This window comes from Hibiscus syriacus, unplaced genomic scaffold (genome assembly GCF_006381635.1).
Source record: "Hibiscus syriacus cultivar Baekdansim isolate YM2019G1 unplaced genomic scaffold, ASM638163v2 tig00112988_pilon, whole genome shotgun sequence".
NCBI lineage: Eukaryota > Viridiplantae > Streptophyta > Magnoliopsida > Malvales > Malvaceae > Hibiscus > Hibiscus syriacus.
This window is the reverse complement of record NW_024063432.1, coordinates 1,365,397-1,386,000: the sequence shown is the minus strand read 5'-3', so window position 1 is coordinate 1,386,000 and position 20,604 is coordinate 1,365,397. Positions and strand designations below refer to the sequence as shown.

The window sequence follows — 20,604 nt, the reverse complement described above, 5'->3', positions numbered from 1 at the left end:
TGCCGTCAAATTTTTAACATAAATGCTATGTCCTATAGTTGGAGGACAATTTGTGAATTTTAATAGAAGGAACTTAACAAAACAACACCACAAGGGACCATTTCATAACTTTTAATAGTCAAGGGACTTAATAAAGCTATGCCCTATAGTAAGAGGACCATTTCTGTACTTTACTCTAATTTTAAATACTTATTTGACTAAAAAATGAAACCGGAGAGACCTATTTCATTTTCCTTTACAATAATAATAATATATGGGCTGAATCGAACTGTAAAACAATTCTAGGTAGGTCCTTACCTGTTAAGGTAACACCCAGCAGAGGATTGCATTATTTAGGTTTAACAAAGAACAATTGCACATGCTTTAGACCCACAACTGTATACATACACCAACTACCAGACATCCGAGATATCGATCGGAATCTTTCGATCCATAGCTTTCTGGTCATATACAGGAAGAGAAAAATCAAGATATCGATCGAAAGATTTCGATCGAGTAGTATCCGAATGGGACCCTAGCAGAGGGTTTAGAAGAGCTGGAAAGATGAAGCGCTCGCCTGTTTAGGCAAACTTAGAACAAATGCAGCCAGATTCTTCAACTAAAAGCACAATCATAAATCATCAAATTCATCATCATTGTTCACCTAACTACCAAAACAGTCATGCTTATTATCATAACCCTTTGCTACTTTGGGGAGGTCTTATGGGAAGAGCTTTGAAATAACCCCAAATGGTACCTTTTGACGGTAGCTAAACTCGGAACAGATACAGCCGGATTCTTGAACTTGAATCGAAACACAGCCAAAAGAATCATCATCATCATTGTTCATCCAACTACCAAATCAATCAATGGTTGTTGCTATCATCTTTTGCCACTTTAGGGAGGTGTTGTGGGAAAAGCGTAACCAACCCCAAATGGTTCATTTTGCATCAAATGCTTGAACTTTGTAAGTTAAGCTGAAAAAGGGAAGTCTATGCAAAGTCGATAAGAACTAGAAAATTGCAGAAATAGAGCGCCATAGGATCACACATAGCTATGAAAGCATTGAATTTCAGGTAATAAAACCGAATGGCAGACTAATTAGGTCATCAAAACCTAAGATTATGTCTCTACAACATGAACAATTACACTAAACATATAATGTAGACTAGCACTAAGCAAATAAACATCCAATATGAACAAAGGAAGAACACAACTATGATACATACAGTTCGATAAGGCCTCGTTTTCAAGATAACCCTCCGTTGCTATGGCCTGGCGAAAACACCCCAAATCTTACCCTTCCCGAGACTCTCCAATAGCTTCTTAGCCCCTTCAACATTCATCTCAACAAGTTTCTGCAGGTACACACAAGCACCAGCAGCAACCATTTGCTTCTTACATTTCTTGGAATGTACAAGCTCAGACAAGAGCAAAACAGGGTACTTTTTATCGAGATTTTGTATTGAAGGATCCAATAACATCACCGTGTTAACAATCCCCCTCTCGTCCTTTTTGAAAACCTTCTTGTTACCGGCGTACAACACGAGCCTTGACAGTGCCATTGCACCGGCTTCTTTTTCTTCAATAGCTTTCCCATCTAGCATTTTAATCAATGGCACATTACATCCACATTCACCCAGTTCTTTCCTCGTCTTCGAAGAAAATCCGAGCTCGAAAGCGGCTTTACCTGCCACGATTCTTACCCCAGAAGCCCCACTGTTCAAAGAAGCCACGAGACGGGCGATGAAACCATCGGCAACCAGAGATTCAGCAATGGGGTGAATGGATGATAAATGCCTAATGAATTCAAGAGCAACTTCAAGGCCTTTCGGATTCGGAGATGAATCCATGAAATTCTTCAACATTCAATCCCACCTTCCTTAACAATCAAAAGCTTCAAATTCGAATCACTGGAAACCAAATTACATAAACAGCCAATGGAATTCTCTTGTGCTAAAGCAGTCCCGGAAGAAACAAGGCCGATCAAAACAAAAACCGCGTTTTCTTCGATAATATTCTCTTTAATTTCATCGAAAGAAGTCAAGTTCTTCAAAACGCCGGCGGCGAAAGCTTGAGAACCGGGGGTTCCGGCTTGACAAATCTCTAAAAGAGACGAAATCCCACCTCTGGAACCGATCGCTCGAGCGTTCTCTTTCGAAAACGTCAAAGCTTGTAAAGCGATGCAGGCTTTCTCCTTAGCGAAACCGCTGCCGGATTCGAGGACTCGAAGGAGATGATTCAAAAGCAACAACCCTTCGGCGATCAAAACGTGTTTGCTCGACTCCACCGTCGATACCCTCGAAACTGCGGCCACCGTCTTCTCCTTCGTTTCCAAACAGCTCGAATCAAGTAATCGCACGAGCACGGGAACCACTCCCTGCGCCACGGTAATCATCACGTTCTTATCGTCCTCTTGGAGTAAACCCAAGAGCGAGTCTATGGCTGAGTTCCTCGATTCAATCGTTCCGATTTGTAACCGAGTTATCAAGTTCCTCGACTCAACTCGCACCGCTTCTTTCTTCGAGGAAGAAGTCGAAACGGAACCGTCTTGAAGAACACCACTACGAATCAAAATCTCACAGTCGGAGATGTGCCGGTTTAACTTAGCCAAAACGGCGTCGAGGTCGCTCTGGGTCTTAAGCTTTCCTTCTGTCAAACCGGCGGGTTGACATTTCCGAGAAAGCGATACGGCGTCGTTTAAGGTTTGGGATATCGAATGAAGCAGGTCAACGGCGAGGGGAATTGAAGAGAAGAAGGAAAATCGGAGAGGTAAACGAGTTGATCCTGGAGACTAGAAAGCTTGGATTTGATCAAGCCCCATTTGCCTTTGAAACTGTTGATGTTCTTAATTTGATCCGAAAGCGAAACCAAAAGACGCTTCGAAATGGAAATTGGGTCGTCTTCTTCTGGTACTTTCATGGCGGCTGAAGACCAGTTTTCCCTCTCTCTTTTCCTCTCAGGTTTGATGATTAGAAAGTTTGTGCAGAACGAAAAGGCAAAAAGTGAGTGGAAATTACAGAGAGAATTTAGGGTTTAGGGTCTGCGATCCTAGAGAGAGAGTGTGTGATCGACGGAGCAGCGGCAAGTGTCTTTTGCTTGGAGATATACTTTGAGAGATGTGAGGCTTAGTTTGAGTATGACACGCAACTCAAGAGCGCATTTTGACTTTGACATTTCCAAATATATTTTTACTCAAATATCACTATAAAAACTTATTTTTTCAGATTAACACTTATTTTCAAATAATTTTTAAGATAATAGAGTTTGTTAATAAGTTGTGTCATGTAATATAAAAGGTGTCCTACCAACCACTCTTTTTAAAACTACATTTGAAAGGAAGTATTTTGATATTAGGGTAAATTACACATTTTAGTACCTAACTATTATTTTTGGTCTATTTTAGTACTTAATTTTTTTAAAGGCATACGTAATGTTTAGTTTTTGTTTCATTTTAGTACCATGTTATTAAAAATTTAACACAATTAGTACCTAAGTTATTAGTTTTTGTCTGTTTTAGTGCTTAAACTTTTAATTTTTTTAAAAACTTAACGTTAATTTTTTAACATGGAGTACTAAAACGAAACAAAAAATAAACTTTAGTTATGGTTTTGAAAAAGTTAATAGTTTAGGTACTAAAACAACCAAAATTGATAGTTTATGTACTAAACATGTACGTAAATTATGTATTTAGTACATAAACTATCAGTTTTGGTCTATTTTAGTACCTAAGTTTTCAATTTTTTTAAAATCACACGTAATGTTTAGTTTTTGTTTTATTTTATTACCCATGTTAAAAACTTAACGCGTATAATACCTAAATTATCAATTTTGGTCCGTTTTATTACCTAAAATTTCAAAAAAAAATCAAAACTTAATGGTAAACTTTTGACGGGGTATTAAAATGAAACAAAAACTAAACTTTATGTATGATATTTTTAACATTAAAAGTTTAGCACTAAAACGGATAAAAACTGATAGTTTAGGTATTAAACGTGTAATTTACCCTTATCTATGATAAATTATTAGATTGGTCACTTTATTTTAGGCATAATGTAAAAAAAAAGCCTAACGTTTATTAAAATGATCATTTTGATCCCTATTCTTTTTTTAAAGAATTTTGACCCCATCGTTTCACTTTGGGCAAAAAACTCCCTCTATGGATCAAAGTAATTAGTAAACACATGGTTAACATTCCAAAATATGAGTCTTTTTCAATCTAAAATGCTCCAAAAATAATAGAATTGGACAAAATGACCATTTTGATAAATGTTGGAGGCTAATTTTGGTATTATGCCATTTCTTTTAATACTTATATATTTTTTCTTATTAAATTTAGAAAAGGTTTAATACAAAAATAAGTGTCTAAACTATGTCTCAAAATATGATTTGGTGCCTAAAGAATTTTCGTTAAAAATATATGCCTAATGTTTTCTCTGTTACAAGTCTACTGTTATATTTTTAATTAATAAAAATATTATATTTTTAAAAAAGAAAACAATTAAAAAATACCTCCTTTCCCCTCGTTATCCTTCTCCCTCCCGTTGCCCCACCTCCGACGGCGAATGATAATCATCAGTTGGATTTTGTTCGGAGCACGACAAGGAACACAACTGTGGTGGTCATGTAACGTATGAATGCATGTAGCTATCAAAATTGCCGGAAAACATAAACGGAACACCTAAAAATCCGATGATTATTCGTGACATTTTCGCGAAATTGGCGTAGTTTCACTGTGGGTGGGAGATTGGTTTTGGTTGCACCGACAAGACAATTCTGATATCAATGGTGACGATAACAAACCGACGGTGGCCGACCGAAGACGATAAATATGAAATTTGGTGTTTTTTTGTTTTTTAATGATATTATTATTTTTTAAAATAAAATAATTTTTAAATTTTATATGCATGACACGTGTCTGATAACGACTAAATTTAACGGCTCGTTATTATCCAAGTACCTAAAAGTGTAATGTTGAAAACGTTAGACACCAATTTTTAACGAAGAATTCTTTAGACACCAAATTGTATTTCAATGTATAGTTTAGGCACTTATATTTTTTATTAAGCCTTTAAAAATTAAGTTTTGTTCACTCGTGTTATTAATTTATTAAATTTTGATAACTTGTATTATCAATTATTATATTTTATTCATTGATTTGTTAAGTCTCGTTAATTTGATGATGCGATATGTTTGTTAAAAGGAATTAAATTTTAGTTGTATCTTTAAACTTTATATAGAATACTAGTTAAACCTTAAACTTTAATCGAATTATTTTAATCCTTAAACTTTAGATAAAATAACAAATTGACCTCTGAATTCGACCAAAATCTCTCGTCGTCATCGCCACGCACCATTGCCATAGTCGATAATTGTCGGTCGACATTGGCCACCATTATCGTCGGTTGTTAAAACTAAAAATTTACATTTCACCCTTCTTTGATATTCTGAATATCTTATACTTAACAATTCATGTCCTAATATGGCACGGTCCTAACATCTATGGTACTCGAACTTTGATCTTTAAAAAATAACATCTGATTTTATCCACGCGTAATCGACTTCCAAACATACTCTCGGTATTAATGTTAGATATAGATAAAAAAAATTATAGTTGTACCTAACATAAACAACCATTGAGACTCCTCCCTCCATCGTTTAATTAGCTTTTGTAAGACCAAATTGTTTATTGAATCATTACAAACAAATTTCGACATTAATATGGTATAAATATTTATTTTATAATTAGACCTTTCAAATATTATATAAAAAAATTTGTCGGTGAGCAAAATTGGAAAGAGCAAGAGATAAAATGGAGCGTGAAACACACGCGTGATAAAATGGGCGACGGGTGTTGGGAAATTGAACCGAAAACAGTCAGAGCAACACAATCAGAGGGCTGCGACAGACAGAAAGTTATAAAACTTACGACGCGGGTGGGATCCAGCGTGTCGAACCTTTTCTAATTCTCTTAAGGGTAAATTACGAATTTGGTAACTAAACTTTAATCTTTTCTTATTTTACTCACTGTACTTTAAATATGTTCGATTTCTTCGTAAACTTAATACATTAGGGTTTTTTTTTGTCACTCATCCATTTCCTCATTAACGGCGTTATAAATGATTGTTTATGTAAATGTAAAACGATATCATTTTGGTGAAATTTATTTTTTAAAATGATATCGTTTAACGCCGTTAACTATATAAAGGCGAGGTGACAAAAAAAATTAAATGTATTAAGTTTAACGAGAAAATTAAAATCTTTTAAAATTGAGTGAGCAAAATTAAAGAGAGTAAAGTTTAATGATGAAATTTAGAACTTACCTTATTCTTAATATAATGATCAATATTCAATTAATCAATTAATTTAAATATCAGAATATATTATATTTAATACTTTTAATTTATTTTTTATTAAAATACTTATTAACTCATATCATTTATTAAATTAAATATTATTATTTCAAGAAATCTTAGAATAATTGCATTGGTAAGATATGCGTTATCAATAATAAAAAAATTTAAAATAAAAATTATTTTATAATAATATCAAATTCTTAAAAAATTATTAAAAATAACAAATTTTTAATTTATGACTTTAATCAAGATATAATATTTTATTTTTTTGGTAAACAGATATAATATTTTACTTTATTAAATCAATTAATAATTAATTAATAGTATATACCTTTTAATTTCATAAATGATTTTAAATTTTATAACTTATTAATATTAGTTTCGGAGTATTCTATTTTTATTATTTAATGATTGTCATGAAAGAATATAAACAAACGATCACATCATCGTAATTATGGGGTCCATTCAACGACTTAGATTCTTTTAGTTAATTTCCGAGATCTTAGTTTAGTAATTAAGAAAAGGTATAATGATATTTTAGTCCCTAATATTTACATCTTTTGTTACTTTGGCCATTATCATTCTTTTAACTTATTTTCTCTCTCGAAAATCTATCATTGTCTTTTACGAAACGTCGAGATGTTGTCACCACCCTCTACTTTAACGTCGAGTACTCTACACTAAATTACATCTCCGGAGTTCCACAGAACCTCCAGAGTTTTATATCCTCTAGCCAGTTAAAACCTCATGATGTGATCATCGACATGCCCACGTGATATACCGATGGCAAAGTCTACTCATCTTATCTATCTATAGATAGCCATTACGATCCTATGTCTGACACCAACACTAAAGGTTAAACCTCTCAACCAAGACTGAAATAAAGATTTAAACCACTATACACCTATGTTTTATCCACTCCTTGATTGGAAACAAAGAATCTTGACACTGATCTACCAAATAACTATCGACTGAGAGCCTTCTCCCTAACCAATAAGATGTGAACCACCACCAATCAACTTATGCACACCATAAGAAAAGCAAATACCATCAACAAAGCTCGTTCAAAATATAACATAAGATGTAAACCGTCACCAATCATTTAACCTAGTGCTCAGGCTCTACATACCGTTGTAGTCCTAGATTCTATCCACACTGAATCCTTATGTATCTTTTTTCTTGTTTTCCATCACAATATAAGTTAAACACAATATTTTATCATGATATAAAAAAATCTTTCACTTCACTCAATCAACAGGTTCAATCTCCGTCGTAATATAAAAAAATCTTGGATAAACTACGCATTTAGTACTTAAACTATCAGTTTTAGTATCTAAACTTTCAATTTTTTTTCAAAACGATACCTAACGTTTAGGTTTTGTTTAATTGTAGTATCCCACCGTTAAAAACTTAACGCATTAGTACCTAAACTTTCAATCTTTTCAAAACTTAATAGTTAAATTCTAAACGAATGTACTAAAATGAAACAAAAACTAAACTTTAGATATGATTTTGAAAAAAAGAAAGTAAATTTATTATTTTTCTTTAACACCAATTACTTTAATTGAGTACAAAGTTAATGACAAGAAAGGGTAATTTAGATTCCAAACCAAACACAGTTAACCAAGCAGGTCAAGTCAATGTCTAGTAATTCACATTCAACCCTTCACATGCATGAAATAATAATGATGGGAATTTAATCCCAATCCAGTTAAGTCAACAACAACATGAATAGTCAAACAAAACAGCTAAATTGCAGTTGAGACAGAGTATAAATGAAGAAGCTAGGAATGCCTCATTTATTAAACTAACAAAAGTCAACTTATATCATCATTAATGGCTCACTAACAAATTTATAGCAAATTTCATTGCAAATTTATGCACACCATAAGAAAAGGAACTTATCTTCCTTACATGCATGTGAATCAAGACAAGGAAAGTGTTGATCTTTCGCCTCCTCTCTCCTTTGTTCTGATGAGTGCAGGGGTTAAGATTTGGCCGGACCAAACATACTCCGTTCATTGGTTCCGATTCGTAATTAATCAGAGTTATATTGCTTTGCCATGCCAAGTCAAGCCAGGCACCAGTTTTAACACTGTCCTCACCAAGATGGAGGTTTTGTGGGCAATTTCCTGTCAGCATATAATCCTTCTACATTACCTAGACTTGCCATTTTCTTAAATAATCGCATCCAACACATATAATCCTCCTACTATGAGATTAAGATCCTCCAAATATATATAATCTAAGAAAACTTGAGCATACACGTGACGGACACATACCCCGTACCCCACATTTAACCTTGAAATTGGATAACTTAGTATGTGCTGTAAAAATACTAGCACTATTCATCCCTGCATCTCATTCCTAGTTCAACATGAATAGCTGGCCGTTAAGAAGATATGGAAGATCCTAAAAGTAATATATGATAAGAAAAGAAATCATTCATGCATCCCCCTAAAACAGATCCAACAAAACGGCTTTGGCTTCAAGTAAACAAATTAGCATATCTGCTTCAAGAGGAAACAACTCCTTGAATGCATAAACTTAGATAACCAGAGTAATGAAACATTTATCAAGTCATTGCTTCATTCCAAAGCTATCAACCTTTGGTATGAATACGCTACAGTAATCCCGACTAGGGTTGTCAAGGGCACAACAAACAGTCTAAGCACTAAACTCTAAAGAGTAAAGAGTGGTCCGTTCATCTAAATATGATATTTTTTTGCTGATCAATATGCCTGACTTCCATATGGTCCATGTTTAATGTTGAATACTCAAATTACCATCCCTTTCTTACTAATAAGGGTACATCTAATAGACAATGCGAAAAATAAGAGAACTTAATCGTATCTCTCAAAAACAAAGTATGCCTAAACACAACAAATGAGTGAATGTGAACCAAACCAAATACACTTTTCCTGCCCGAAAGTGTCCGAGATGCCATTGCCAAATGCTTGGACACATGCTGAGATTAGGATGACAGTATGACACTGATCTCAGCAGCACGTACTTCTCTAATATGTAATCGTAATGAAAGAAAATATCATTTAATGAGAAAACAACAAGAATATGATCTGAAATTGCTTTATCAAGCACTTTCCTTTAACCAAACTAGAAGAAGCTAATGTTTTCTCACTGTTCTCTAATAAAAATCCTCAACAATAGTTAGCTTTTAACTTAACAAAAGCTTCTAAAACTAACCAAAAATCCTACTTTTACTACACCAAAAAGAAGGTTAACATAAAGAAAGCTAATAAAAGCTTAAACTTACATTGCAATGGCGGATAAATATGTCCTTGCAAACCCAGCTTCCCCCAATAACCAATTACAGGAAAACGTCATAAAAACCCTTTACTAAGCTTCTGAATGGCACAAAAGATTTTCCTCCTAGAACCAACAGCATTGATCCCCATATCCTTCAAATCTTCCAATGTCAACAACAGCAAAACCTCATCATCAACTTCATGGATCTCGAAAAGAGGGGCGTACCTTTCTAAACCCAAACCATTCAGCCATATTGTAATCCCATTTTCTGAGGGTCCAGTCAATGGCCTCCTGTTGTCATTCCTATGGTAAACCACTTCAGTTTCGTTTCCATGGATACCCAAATTATCCAAACAATGAATCGGGCTCTGTTCTTTGATGGGACTCTCTGAATTCTCCATATCGAAACCGTCGTTGTCTTCGCCGCCGCTGTATTTCTCACCCGTTTCGTTGTTGTTGCCGTTGATATTGACGTTGTTGCCGCCGCCGCCGCCGGAATCGTCGAATTTGGGAACCCAATTGGATCGGATCCGTTTCGTGGCGGGGGCCCGTTTCTTGAAATCCTTGACTCTCCAGCTACCAATCGCGACGCCATCTAAATTGTTGTTGTCTTTGTTAGCTTCTCTCTCGTCGTCGAACGTTTCGTTGTTGTTGGGGTTGGTAATTGCGCGAGTTTTTGAAGATTTAGAACCGAAGCAGGCGACGTAAGAAAGGTGGGGTTGGTGTTTCCATTGCTTAGAGGCTGCGGAAGAGGAGGAGGGCCTCCGTAAATGAGATTCGTAGCTTTGGTCGCCGCCGATGTCGCCTAATCGAACACTGGGACGTCGCTGGCGTTTGGATCCGACGGCCTCGGATGAAACGACGGGGACAGTGGCTTGTACGACGCCGTTTAACTGGGCATCTGATTGCTGTATATCCGCCATAGGAAGTGGCTTTTGGGCTTCGATCGAGAGGGAGAGAGAGTGAAATAAAATGGAAGTGAAAGTTTTACTGGGTGAGTGACACGTGTCCTCCTTTCCTACCGAAAGGGAGCCATAGTAACTTTGGAGTTAATTCTTAACATTTCCCCAAACTATGATACTCATTCTGAATTAATCCATAAACTTTTAAATATTCCAATTTAATCTCCAAACCATGATCATCGTTTTAAATTCGTCCCAAAACTTTTAAAAGTTTCAATTCATCTCAAACTATCGTTATATGCTAATCATATCAACTGTTAATCAAATTTTTACTGTGATTGATGGAAGAAATTATTCAATATACTTTTTGGTTACGATAATAAAATTTTAAACTCGTAAGATTATGATAACATATAATTATAAAGTGATAAGAATATTTATGTCATTCATATGGGAGATTATTAGGTTATATGAACATAACATATATATATATATATATATATAGATTTAGGATTCACTTACAAGTTTTACACCTTTTTAAGTTGGATTATTAAAAATCAAAGGCTGAGATTAATTCTTTATTTTTTCTTAATGAATATCTTCTCATTTCTTATTATTAATCCGAGTCTTTGACTCTCTTATTAAGGATCCTAAAAGTGTATTTTTTTTAAATTTTACGTCTCACAATAAATTGTGCACATTAAAAAATTTCACGACAACAATATCTATAGTAACTGTAACAATATATGTTACGTCTGTAATTGTGATAAACGCGATGGAATCGATGGATTTCAGAGAAGATTACCTTTGGCTCCTTCCTCCTCTTGCGTGTGAGAGTGAGAGTTTGATTTGGTTCACCATTTTGAAGATTTTCCACCATTGTTGACTCATTGAAGCTTTGGTTTATAAAAACCCAAGAAGGGTCACTATGAACAATCATCGAGCTTTCAACTTCATTGAAGCAATAGAAACTGATGTTCTTAGTTTCCTCTACAAACCCAGAAATTGTATTTGGAGAGAAACTGGTGAGAATCGTCTGAAAATGATGTCGTCATAACAGAAGGAATGTTCGTGAACATTCGATAATCTCTTATTTATGTTTATTCACTGTATCTTTCATTTCGCGATAGAATGAAAAAAAACCCTAAATTATTTAAATTTATATTCATTTATAACTTTAAAGAACGAATATGAATATAATACATTCCTTGCACGAACGACCAAATACAAAAAGTTATGTTCGTTTTGTTGTGTGTGTTCATTCGTTTGTTCTGTTGAAATTAAAAGAGATCGGGAAATTATGAATATTTATCATGCATGAGATAAGAGAAGAGTTTGAGAAATTATGAATATTTTTAATTTCTTTTTAAAAGATGTTTGTTAATCGATTTTTTTTTTGATTAAGTTAAGGTGATTAAAAAGTAGTATCTTGTTCCTTTTTCGGTGGTGAAATTTTATGGCATTGTTCTATCCTTGTTACGAGTACTCTTTTCCTCTATGTAGGTTTAGGGAGATTTTTAATAAGACTCTTAAAGGTTTTTAATTAATTAATAAAATTTATTGCTGTGCAAAAAAAAAACTTCAACCGTTTGACAATGAACGCTCAATCATCCTGATGCAATCGTCGGTGCTCAAACTCGTGATTTCTAAGAACAACAACGATTCTTTTAACCACTGAGATAAGTTGGTTCGTGCTGTAATCGACAATATGGTAAAACTTTTTAATAATAGTTAATTATTTATTTATAAATAAATTATTTTATTATATTTATAAATCTTTCATATACATGTGTGTGGAAATACACATGTAGCAAAAGTAGAAATACATATATGGAAATTGGACAGTTGTATGAACAAAAACCCTTTGATTAGTGATTAAAAGGGAGTAGATAAAATCAACCATTAATTAATTATTGATTAAGAATGATTGGATATTAGATCCCTTAAGTAAAATTAAGAGTTCGAATTTTAAAATTTACGAATAGAGTAAATTGGGTTGAGAGTGTCTGTTCTCACAATAGACTTTGTAAAATTGAATCTAAAATAATCGATATTTCACATGTGCTTAATTATTGATATTTCACATGTTACATTATTATCTTGACTAAGGTATCACTTGTCACGTCATTACCTTGAATAAAGACATTTGCAACAAGAAAACGTCACTAAAAATCTCAACATACAACGGCATTTGTGGTAAAAATGCCACTAAAGATAATGTTTATACCAAACACATATTTATATCGAGCAAAACAAAAATAAAGTTAGCTGACTTACAAGGAATTTCTCGACCCCAAAGAGGAACAATTCCTTTGTACAACCTATACAAACAAGCAAGATTATATAAACATGTGTGATATAAAAGTTAAAGTGTATTAGATTCGACGTCTGTAAAGGTGTTTAAGCGTTGATTGTCAAATAGCTGAGAGTCTTTCAAGCATATACTATCTTCTAATCACCCTAAACTAATAAAAGAAAGTGCATTATAGAGAGGTACCATACCCGACAACACCTTCAGCTTTCACGATCTTCAGTAATCCATCCGATAAACCTCGTGCAAATTCGGGTTGAGTTTGCACTCGGACTTTGACAGCTTCCATGGGGCAAAGAGCCACACAAACAATCAACTCGATTGATGCAACACAAGCGAGATATATGAGTGTTTTGTATTTGGTTGCGTATATATGTCCAACGATATCGGAATAGTACTTCATGACGATGTCGTAGAAACCATATTTGAAAGCACCTTGAGCACTGTATCCCAACAGCGTTGGTGACCAACCCTTGAAAGCATCAGCATATGTAATAGGGAGCAGGGTGACTTAGCATTCATTGTCAGATGGTTAAAAGTATTTAAAACAAATATTATTTTATAATATTTTAGCTTAATAAAAAGGGTAAATTACACGCTTACTCATTGAACTTTATTCTCTCTCCTATTTTACTCACCATACTTTTGATTTTTTCAATTTACTCACTGAACTTTATGCATTGATTTTTTTTAGTCACTCCACCGTTAACTTCTTAACGGCTTATGATGTGGATTAAATAAACATTTTTTAATCATGAAAATAATCATTAAAATACAAGTAAAAGGAAAATAATTAAAAAGTAAAATACCTTAACCCTCAAAACCTTTATTTTCTCAAATTCAAAGCTCCACAACCTTTCCTCTTTAGCTTCCTCCCACCATTTTTCTCCGCTTCGTTCTCTTCTTACTTTCACAGCCAGCAACCCTTGCCCTTGCTCTCCAGGTATATTCTCTTGCCCTTGCTCTCCAGGTATTCTCTTGCCCTCAAATGAGATTCGTTCTGCTATCGATGTGCTCTGCAAATCTTTTTACTTTTGAAGCCATGAAGAAATTGATCGATGAGAGGCATGGTTTTTTTATTTACAATGTTTTGATGAAATGGGTATTTGAAAATGGGAATTTTGAGGAGGCCTAAAGTTTTATGAAAGGATGAAGAAACACAAATGAAGCCTAATGGGTTTCCTTTTAATATTCTAGTTAGTGGTTATTGTAGGGATAGACCTACGTTAACATAGCATTCCTCAACCTGCGTTAACATAGCATTCGTCAACCAATTTGGCAATGGTTAGAAAATTTCAAGGTGTTTTAAAGAGTTATAAATTCCAAGTTTTAAGTCTAATTCATGAAAAGTGATTAAATTTTAATATTCTTCTAAACATTGGGGAATACACGTTACTTTGACTTCACCCTCGAAGTATTATACATATTAATTTGTGAACTACAGAGTTTTCAAACATATTGTTGATTCTCTTGGCCGTTAATTTCCTTTAGAGAAAAAAGGGTTTTCAATTTGGTTTTTACCCAGCTGGAACCAGATCTTCCGACGACTCCGGAGTTCCGCTGCTACCATTGAGAACCGTGACATTTCCGTCCGAGTCCACATCCACGATTACCGAATCGCCTTCCTTGATTTCCCTTGCAAGCATCTTCTCTGCCATGCTGTCCTCGAGAAGTCTCATAATGGCTCTTCTCAAAGGCCTCGCTCCGTAGCTTGGATTGTATCCTTCCTCCACCACCCTCTCTCTAAACCTCTCCGTCACTTGAAGCTCGATTTCTTTGTTTTTAAGCCGGTCAAAGACTTCCTTGAGCATTATGTCGGCAATCTCCTTGACTTCCAACTTGGTCAGCTGCCTGAAAACAATCATCTCATCTAATCTGTTCAAGAACTCCGGCCTGAAATATTGCTTCAGTTCTTCTGTCACCAGGCTCTTTATCCTGTTGTAACTGCTGTCCTTCTCGTCGTAATCAAGATCAAATCCTATCCGACGTCCACCCTTTTCAATCACGCTGCTTCCGACATTCGATGTCATTATCAGAAGAGTGTTCTTGAAATCCACAGTTCTTCCTTTACTATCTGTCAACCTCCCATCCTCGAGAATCTGGAGCATCATGTTGAAAACATCGGGATGGGCTTTCTCAATCTCATCAAAAAGTACAACGGTGTATGGTCGCCTCCGGACAGCCTCAGTTAGCTGACCACCCTCGGTATAGCCAACATACCCAGGGGGTGAACCTATGAGCTTGGAAACTGTGTGCCTTTCCATGAACTCACTCATATCGAGTCGGATCATGGCTTCTTCGGAGCCGAAATAGTAAGCAGCCAGTGCCTTTGCTAGTTCCGACTTTCCTACACCAGTTGGCCCAGAGAAGATGAAGCTGGCAATTGGGCGGTTGGGGTTCTTGAGACCAACACGAGCACGTCGAATAGCACGGCTAATGGCTTTGACAGCTTCATCCTGACCAATGACTCGTTTATGAAGTGTCTCTTCCATTTTAAGCAGACGGTCAGATTCATCGGTAGATACTTTTTCAACAGGAATACCAGTCCACGAAGAGACTATATGCTGAATGTCCGCTTCGGTCACAACAGGCCCTCCTTCCCCTGCCTCAGCCTCTGCTTTGTTCATCTCCTTGTCTTTCTCTTGGATTGCAGTTATTTGAGCCCTGAGCTCAATTTCTCGATCACGTAATTCCCCAGCCTGTTTAAAAGGACGTGTTATAATATGGGTCAAGCCAAATGAAAGCGGGTTTGCAAAAAACTGATAAGCCCCCTCCATAAAAGAACAGCATAAAATAACTCCAAAAAACTGAACAATTTTGTACCTTCTCAAAGTCCTGGCCACGAACTGCTTCGTTCTTCGACTTTGTTATCTGTCGAAGCTCTTTATCAAGCTCTTTAGCTTCCTCAGGGAGCTGTATCAACAGCAATGTCATAAAATCAACTTGAGAAAGGAAGGCACATAAGTGTCACTCATGACTAGATAGTTATACAAACACACCTGCGCATGACGAAGGCGAACACGAGACCCAGCTTCATCAATCAAGTCGATTGCTTTATCAGGTAGAAAACGGTCGCTGACCATAAAGAAACCAGAGTGAGGAACAAAAAGGGCAGTTCATTTTTAGTAACTAAGCCATTAGAAAGAAACTCAACAAAAATAAGATGGTCATGTACCTGATGTACTGGTATGACAGCTGTGCAGCAGCGACTAGTGCCTCATCCGTGTAACGAAGCTTGTGGTGAATCTCATAACGCTCCCGCAAACCTTTCAAAATCTGTACAGTTTCATCTACAGATGGTTCGGGCACTTTGACTGGCTGAAAGCGTCTTTCCAAAGCTGGGTCTTTCTCAATATGCTTTCGGTATTCATCAAGTGTTGTAGCTCCAATACACTACATTGATTCAGATAGAGTGAAGAATTGTCGTCATTGTTACATTAACCAAATACTAAAATTTCAACAGTTATCAAAGCTTAAAAGAAAATTCCAAAAATCAGACCATTGGTCGGGCCTAGCATAATTCATATAGAAGTCGGATATAAAAATCAACCGTACAATCCCGACTGTAAGAACAAAATTCACCTGCAATTCACCTCTTGCAAGAGCAGGCTTCAAGATATTGGCTGCATCAATGGCACCTTCAGCTGCTCCTGCTCCAATCAAAGTGTGAACCTCATCGATAAACAACATTATTTCATCACTTTGCTTGATTTCCTCCATTAGCTTCTTCAATCTCTCCTCAAACTCTCCACGATATTTTGTTCCAGCAACAAGCAGACCCATATCAAGATTTATAATCTGATAAGAAAACAACCATAAATGTGACGATCTAACTGGAAATAGATAATTATAAACCAGCACACAAAATTGGTTGCAACTCTGAAGTCATGGAAAAGGAGGCAGAAGAATCAGTAAAAAGGAAATTCTAATGACATTGTTTGTTAATTCATACCCTCAAAAAATTAAGACGATAACACAATACCATCTTTTGACCAACTCTCGACTAAACCTTATAGTTCAGGATATCTCAGATTTGATTAAAGTGATAAACTTTACAGGATAAAATCATCACTAACCAGCTATTTCTTTTGATGACTATTCATGTGGTAAAATGAAAGATGGCCCCACGGGGATGTACGTTATACACACATTCACAACATTTAACATGCAACTTGTACAAGATTGATCCATGCTTAAAGTCAAATTTTTCAACCCCTTTGCTAAAATAAAATGCTTTTAATGCTGAAAGACGATGAATGCACCTTCTTGCCCTCAATTGTCTCAGGAACATCACCGCTAGCAATTCGTTGAGCAAGGCCTTCGGCAATAGCAGTTTTTCCAACACCAGGTTCTCCAATAAGACATGGGTTGTTTTTGGTCCTTCTACCCAATATTTGGACAACACGTTCAATTTGATCCTGCCTTCCGACAACAGGATCCAATTTACCCTAAAACGGGAAAACCCAGTTTAGAAACAAGCACATAAAAATACCCAAATGATAGAACAAACAGATAAATTCGCTTACTTCTTCAGCTAACTTGGTTAAATTGGTTCCATATTCCTCAAGTGTTGGCATTTTCGTGTTTCCAGTTGATCCTCCTGTAACGACACTAACTTCGTTGCCCTCACCAACCATACGAATAACCTAGTAAATCAAATAGAAAAGATAATCCCAGTTATGTTTTATTATTACAAAAAATTGAACTAAATATAAACAAGATCAAGTTGATAAAGGCATTTCTTGCCTGGGTGCGGATGTTACTTGGGTCAGCACCCAAATTCTCAAGAACACGGGCTGCAACACCTTCACCTTCACGAAGCAAACCAAGAAGAAGATGCTCGGATCCAATATAGTTATGGCCTGAAATTTTATAACATAACAATTGCCTGTTAATCAAAGTAAATTTTCCAAGCCCGGAGAGCATGCAAATGACTCAGAGGACTGTTCTATGAATAATCAACACAAAAAAATGAAAGTCAAATGACAGTTTAAAATCTGTTGTAAACTAATTAAAAATGAAAAGAAAAGGTTATGTATAAAGATATACCAAGTTGGCGAGCTTCTTCCAACGAGAGTTCCAGAACACGTTTGGCACGAGGAGTAAATGGAATCTCCACAGCAACAAAACCACTGCCCCTTCCAATTATCTTCTCGACTTCAACTCGCGCATCTTTAAGATTGATCCCCATGGATTTCAGGACTTTTGCGGCAATGCCAGTACCTTCACCAATAAGGCCCAACAAAATTTGCTCGGTACCAACAAAATTATGACCAAGTCGTCTGGCTTCCTCTTGAGCAAGCATGATTACCTTAATTGCTTTCTCAGTAAAGCGCTCGAACATGGCTTTAGGCACACATCGGCTTCCTCTACCACGTCGAGAAGAGATCGAAATTGCAACCTTAGAATGGAAATCTTGGCCGACTCTGACCATATTACCTAATGAAGTCAAACCACGCAACCCAGAGAAACTACGTATAGTCAATCCAGGTGTTGTTAAAGTGCACATCATCTTAGCAGACCTTTTCGATTTTCCAGATTGTTTGGATGGACCATGACTTCGACCGGTAGCTAGAGCAGGAACAACAGCCGACTGAGCCAAAAGTTTAGCCATCTCTCCTACTAAGCTATCTGCAACAAAACAAAGACTTGCATAAATGAATTCCCCCAACCAATACAATATAACTTCTTCCAACAGAGTTAACTACACAAGAACTATTGATAATTGATTAAGTAAACATGCTACACGAGAACTACAGAGTTAATTACAGAAAGCTTCGTACATTCCATAAATTTAATTTAATAACCAAAAACCCAAAAAGAAAGCATTATAAAATTATACAAATTTGAACAGGTGGGCTAAGCATCAGCGATCAACAAAAGGCTAAAAAATAAAACAATTTTCTTTTTACACCGAGAAAAATTCATTAATCCAAACATCCCACAAGACATGAAACCAAAACCCTGATTCAGATTTCAAGAAGAAACAGAGTCCTTAAACAAAAATCCAAACACCCAACAAGCCACGGAACCAAAACCCTAATTCAGGTTTCAATAAGAAACAGAGTCCAAACATCAAACAAGCCATGAAAACCAAACGAAAGCGTCAAATTAAACCTCAAGAAGAAGAAGAAAGTTCCACGACTCACCTAAAAGAAGTGATGAAAAAGTACAGAAAAAGGCTGAAATGGATAAAAGAGAGATAAATATACTAAAAGGGGTCTTTTCTTTTAGAAATTGCAAAGAGAAGAGACCATTTTTCCCACCTCTTTCTTTTAAGCTACTGGAAATGGTCGGCCGAAGAGCATATAAAGAGGATAAACGTGGCTTAAATTAACCCTCTCTCTCTCTCTCTCTCTCATCATCTCCTCCGCGACACTTGTTTGGATGTATGGGCCAAAGAGGGTTAAATTATGCTATCGGTCCCTTTACCATACTTCAATTTGTAATTTCATCTTGATATTTTTTGGTTTAACACAATATCTAATCTTTTGATTGATTTCACTTGTTATAGGAGCGATCCTTCTAAATTAGTTTGCTTCATTCGTAATATGAAAATTTGGACACTTGATCTTATTTAAAAGAACTAGTGTCTCATCTCACTAGAACCAACTAATTGTTGGTTTTATCTTAATATTTTAATTTGATATAGTTTAATCAATTTCCCTTTTTAACTCATGGTTAACTAGGGATGACAACTAGTCTGGTTAGGGTTGGGTTTTCGATCAACCCGATCAGACCTGAAAATATGTATCTTCCACCGGAATCCAACCTGACCTGAAAATTATATATCTTCCATCCAAGCTGACCTAACCCAAAAAAATGTATATTCTTCATCCGACTCTGACTTGAAATTTGATAGGATAAATTTGAATCGACCCGACCCAATATAAAAAGGACTTAATTACAAAAAATAAGTTTTTAAAGAAATTACATTATTATCCCCTGATCGGGTGGGGTTGGTTTGGAACTTTTTCACCCTCTACTCGAACTTGAACTCGATTCGATTTTGTTATAATAATAAATTCCATCAATTTTTTATGTTATTTTGATATACGATTTATCCGTTCTTGTGACATAATTCTTATAATTTAAGGTATATATTTTACAAATTTTGCGATCGTTTTTGTATTCATACAAACAATTCACGATATATATTTTTTTGATGAATTTCTTGATGTTCAAGTATTGTTAGATCTCTTCTTTGATAAAATATTGTTTGTCGTTATAATCAAAATAGTATAACGAAGTAGTATGTTAGATAATTTGATCCCTTCACTACTCTTTTAGTATTCCGTAAAACAACTCATTTGACATAGACAAGAAAGATTTATAAAACTTTATTAAATGAATGATTTTTTATTAATTTAAAAATAAATTGAATAGCGGTAACTAATTAAAAAAAACATGGGCGGCGGAGAGCCGTAAAGGCGTAAACGGTAGAGCCGTAACGCCGTTATTAACTACTAAAATTTGCGGTTGTGTTTTAAGGAACGGATCTTAGTTTTATTTATCCATAAATATAAATATAAAATATAATATCCTTTTTTTAATGTTTTGTTTTATTTCTTCCATTTATTAATTTAGGAAAAAAATATTAGAGATTTATTGAACTATGCTCAAATAGGGATGGGCATGGGTCGGTTTTGGGTTGGGTTTCGACCAACTTGATTTGATCCAAAAATTTTGTATCCTTCACCCGACTCGACCTGACTCGAAAAATATATATACCCTCCACTCGACCTGAACCCGATCTGACCTGACCCGAAATAATAAAAAATGTTATGTT

General features: G+C 35.4%; 3 protein-coding genes and 1 pseudogene across 3 annotated transcripts; all 4 read right to left on the bottom strand.

Annotated features, from left to right (window-relative positions):
- Positions 1-1,071: 1,071 nt before the first annotated feature.
- Positions 1,072-19,166, bottom strand: LOC120185132 (annotated as a pseudogene).
- LOC120185133 (ankyrin repeat and SAM domain-containing protein 6-like) lies at positions 8,095-10,630 on the bottom strand. The gene is made up of 2 exons (XM_039189429.1): positions 9,610-10,630; positions 8,095-8,467 (listed from the first exon to the last, which is right to left on the bottom strand). The coding sequence occupies exon 1, from the start codon at positions 10,523-10,525 to the stop codon at positions 9,677-9,679; it is 849 nt and encodes a 282-aa protein (XP_039045360.1). The 5' UTR covers positions 10,526-10,630; the 3' UTR covers positions 8,095-8,467; positions 9,610-9,676.
- On the bottom strand, positions 12,726-14,073 carry LOC120185109 (mitochondrial phosphate carrier protein 2, mitochondrial-like). Its single transcript, XM_039189409.1, has 4 exons — positions 14,041-14,073; positions 13,625-13,831; positions 13,007-13,287; positions 12,726-12,825 (listed from the first exon to the last, which is right to left on the bottom strand). The coding sequence occupies exons 1-4, from the start codon at positions 14,071-14,073 to the stop codon at positions 12,726-12,728; spliced, it is 621 nt and encodes a 206-aa protein (XP_039045340.1).
- LOC120185131 (chaperone protein ClpC1, chloroplastic) lies at positions 14,212-19,155 on the bottom strand. The gene is made up of 10 exons (XM_039189428.1): positions 18,965-19,155; positions 17,865-18,446; positions 17,562-17,677; positions 17,342-17,461; positions 17,078-17,263; positions 16,398-16,613; positions 15,991-16,208; positions 15,815-15,890; positions 15,639-15,728; positions 14,212-15,514 (listed from the first exon to the last, which is right to left on the bottom strand). The coding sequence occupies exons 2-10, from the start codon at positions 18,427-18,429 to the stop codon at positions 14,333-14,335; spliced, it is 2,769 nt and encodes a 922-aa protein (XP_039045359.1). The 5' UTR covers positions 18,430-18,446; positions 18,965-19,155; the 3' UTR covers positions 14,212-14,332.
- Positions 19,167-20,604: the final 1,438 nt, after the last annotated feature.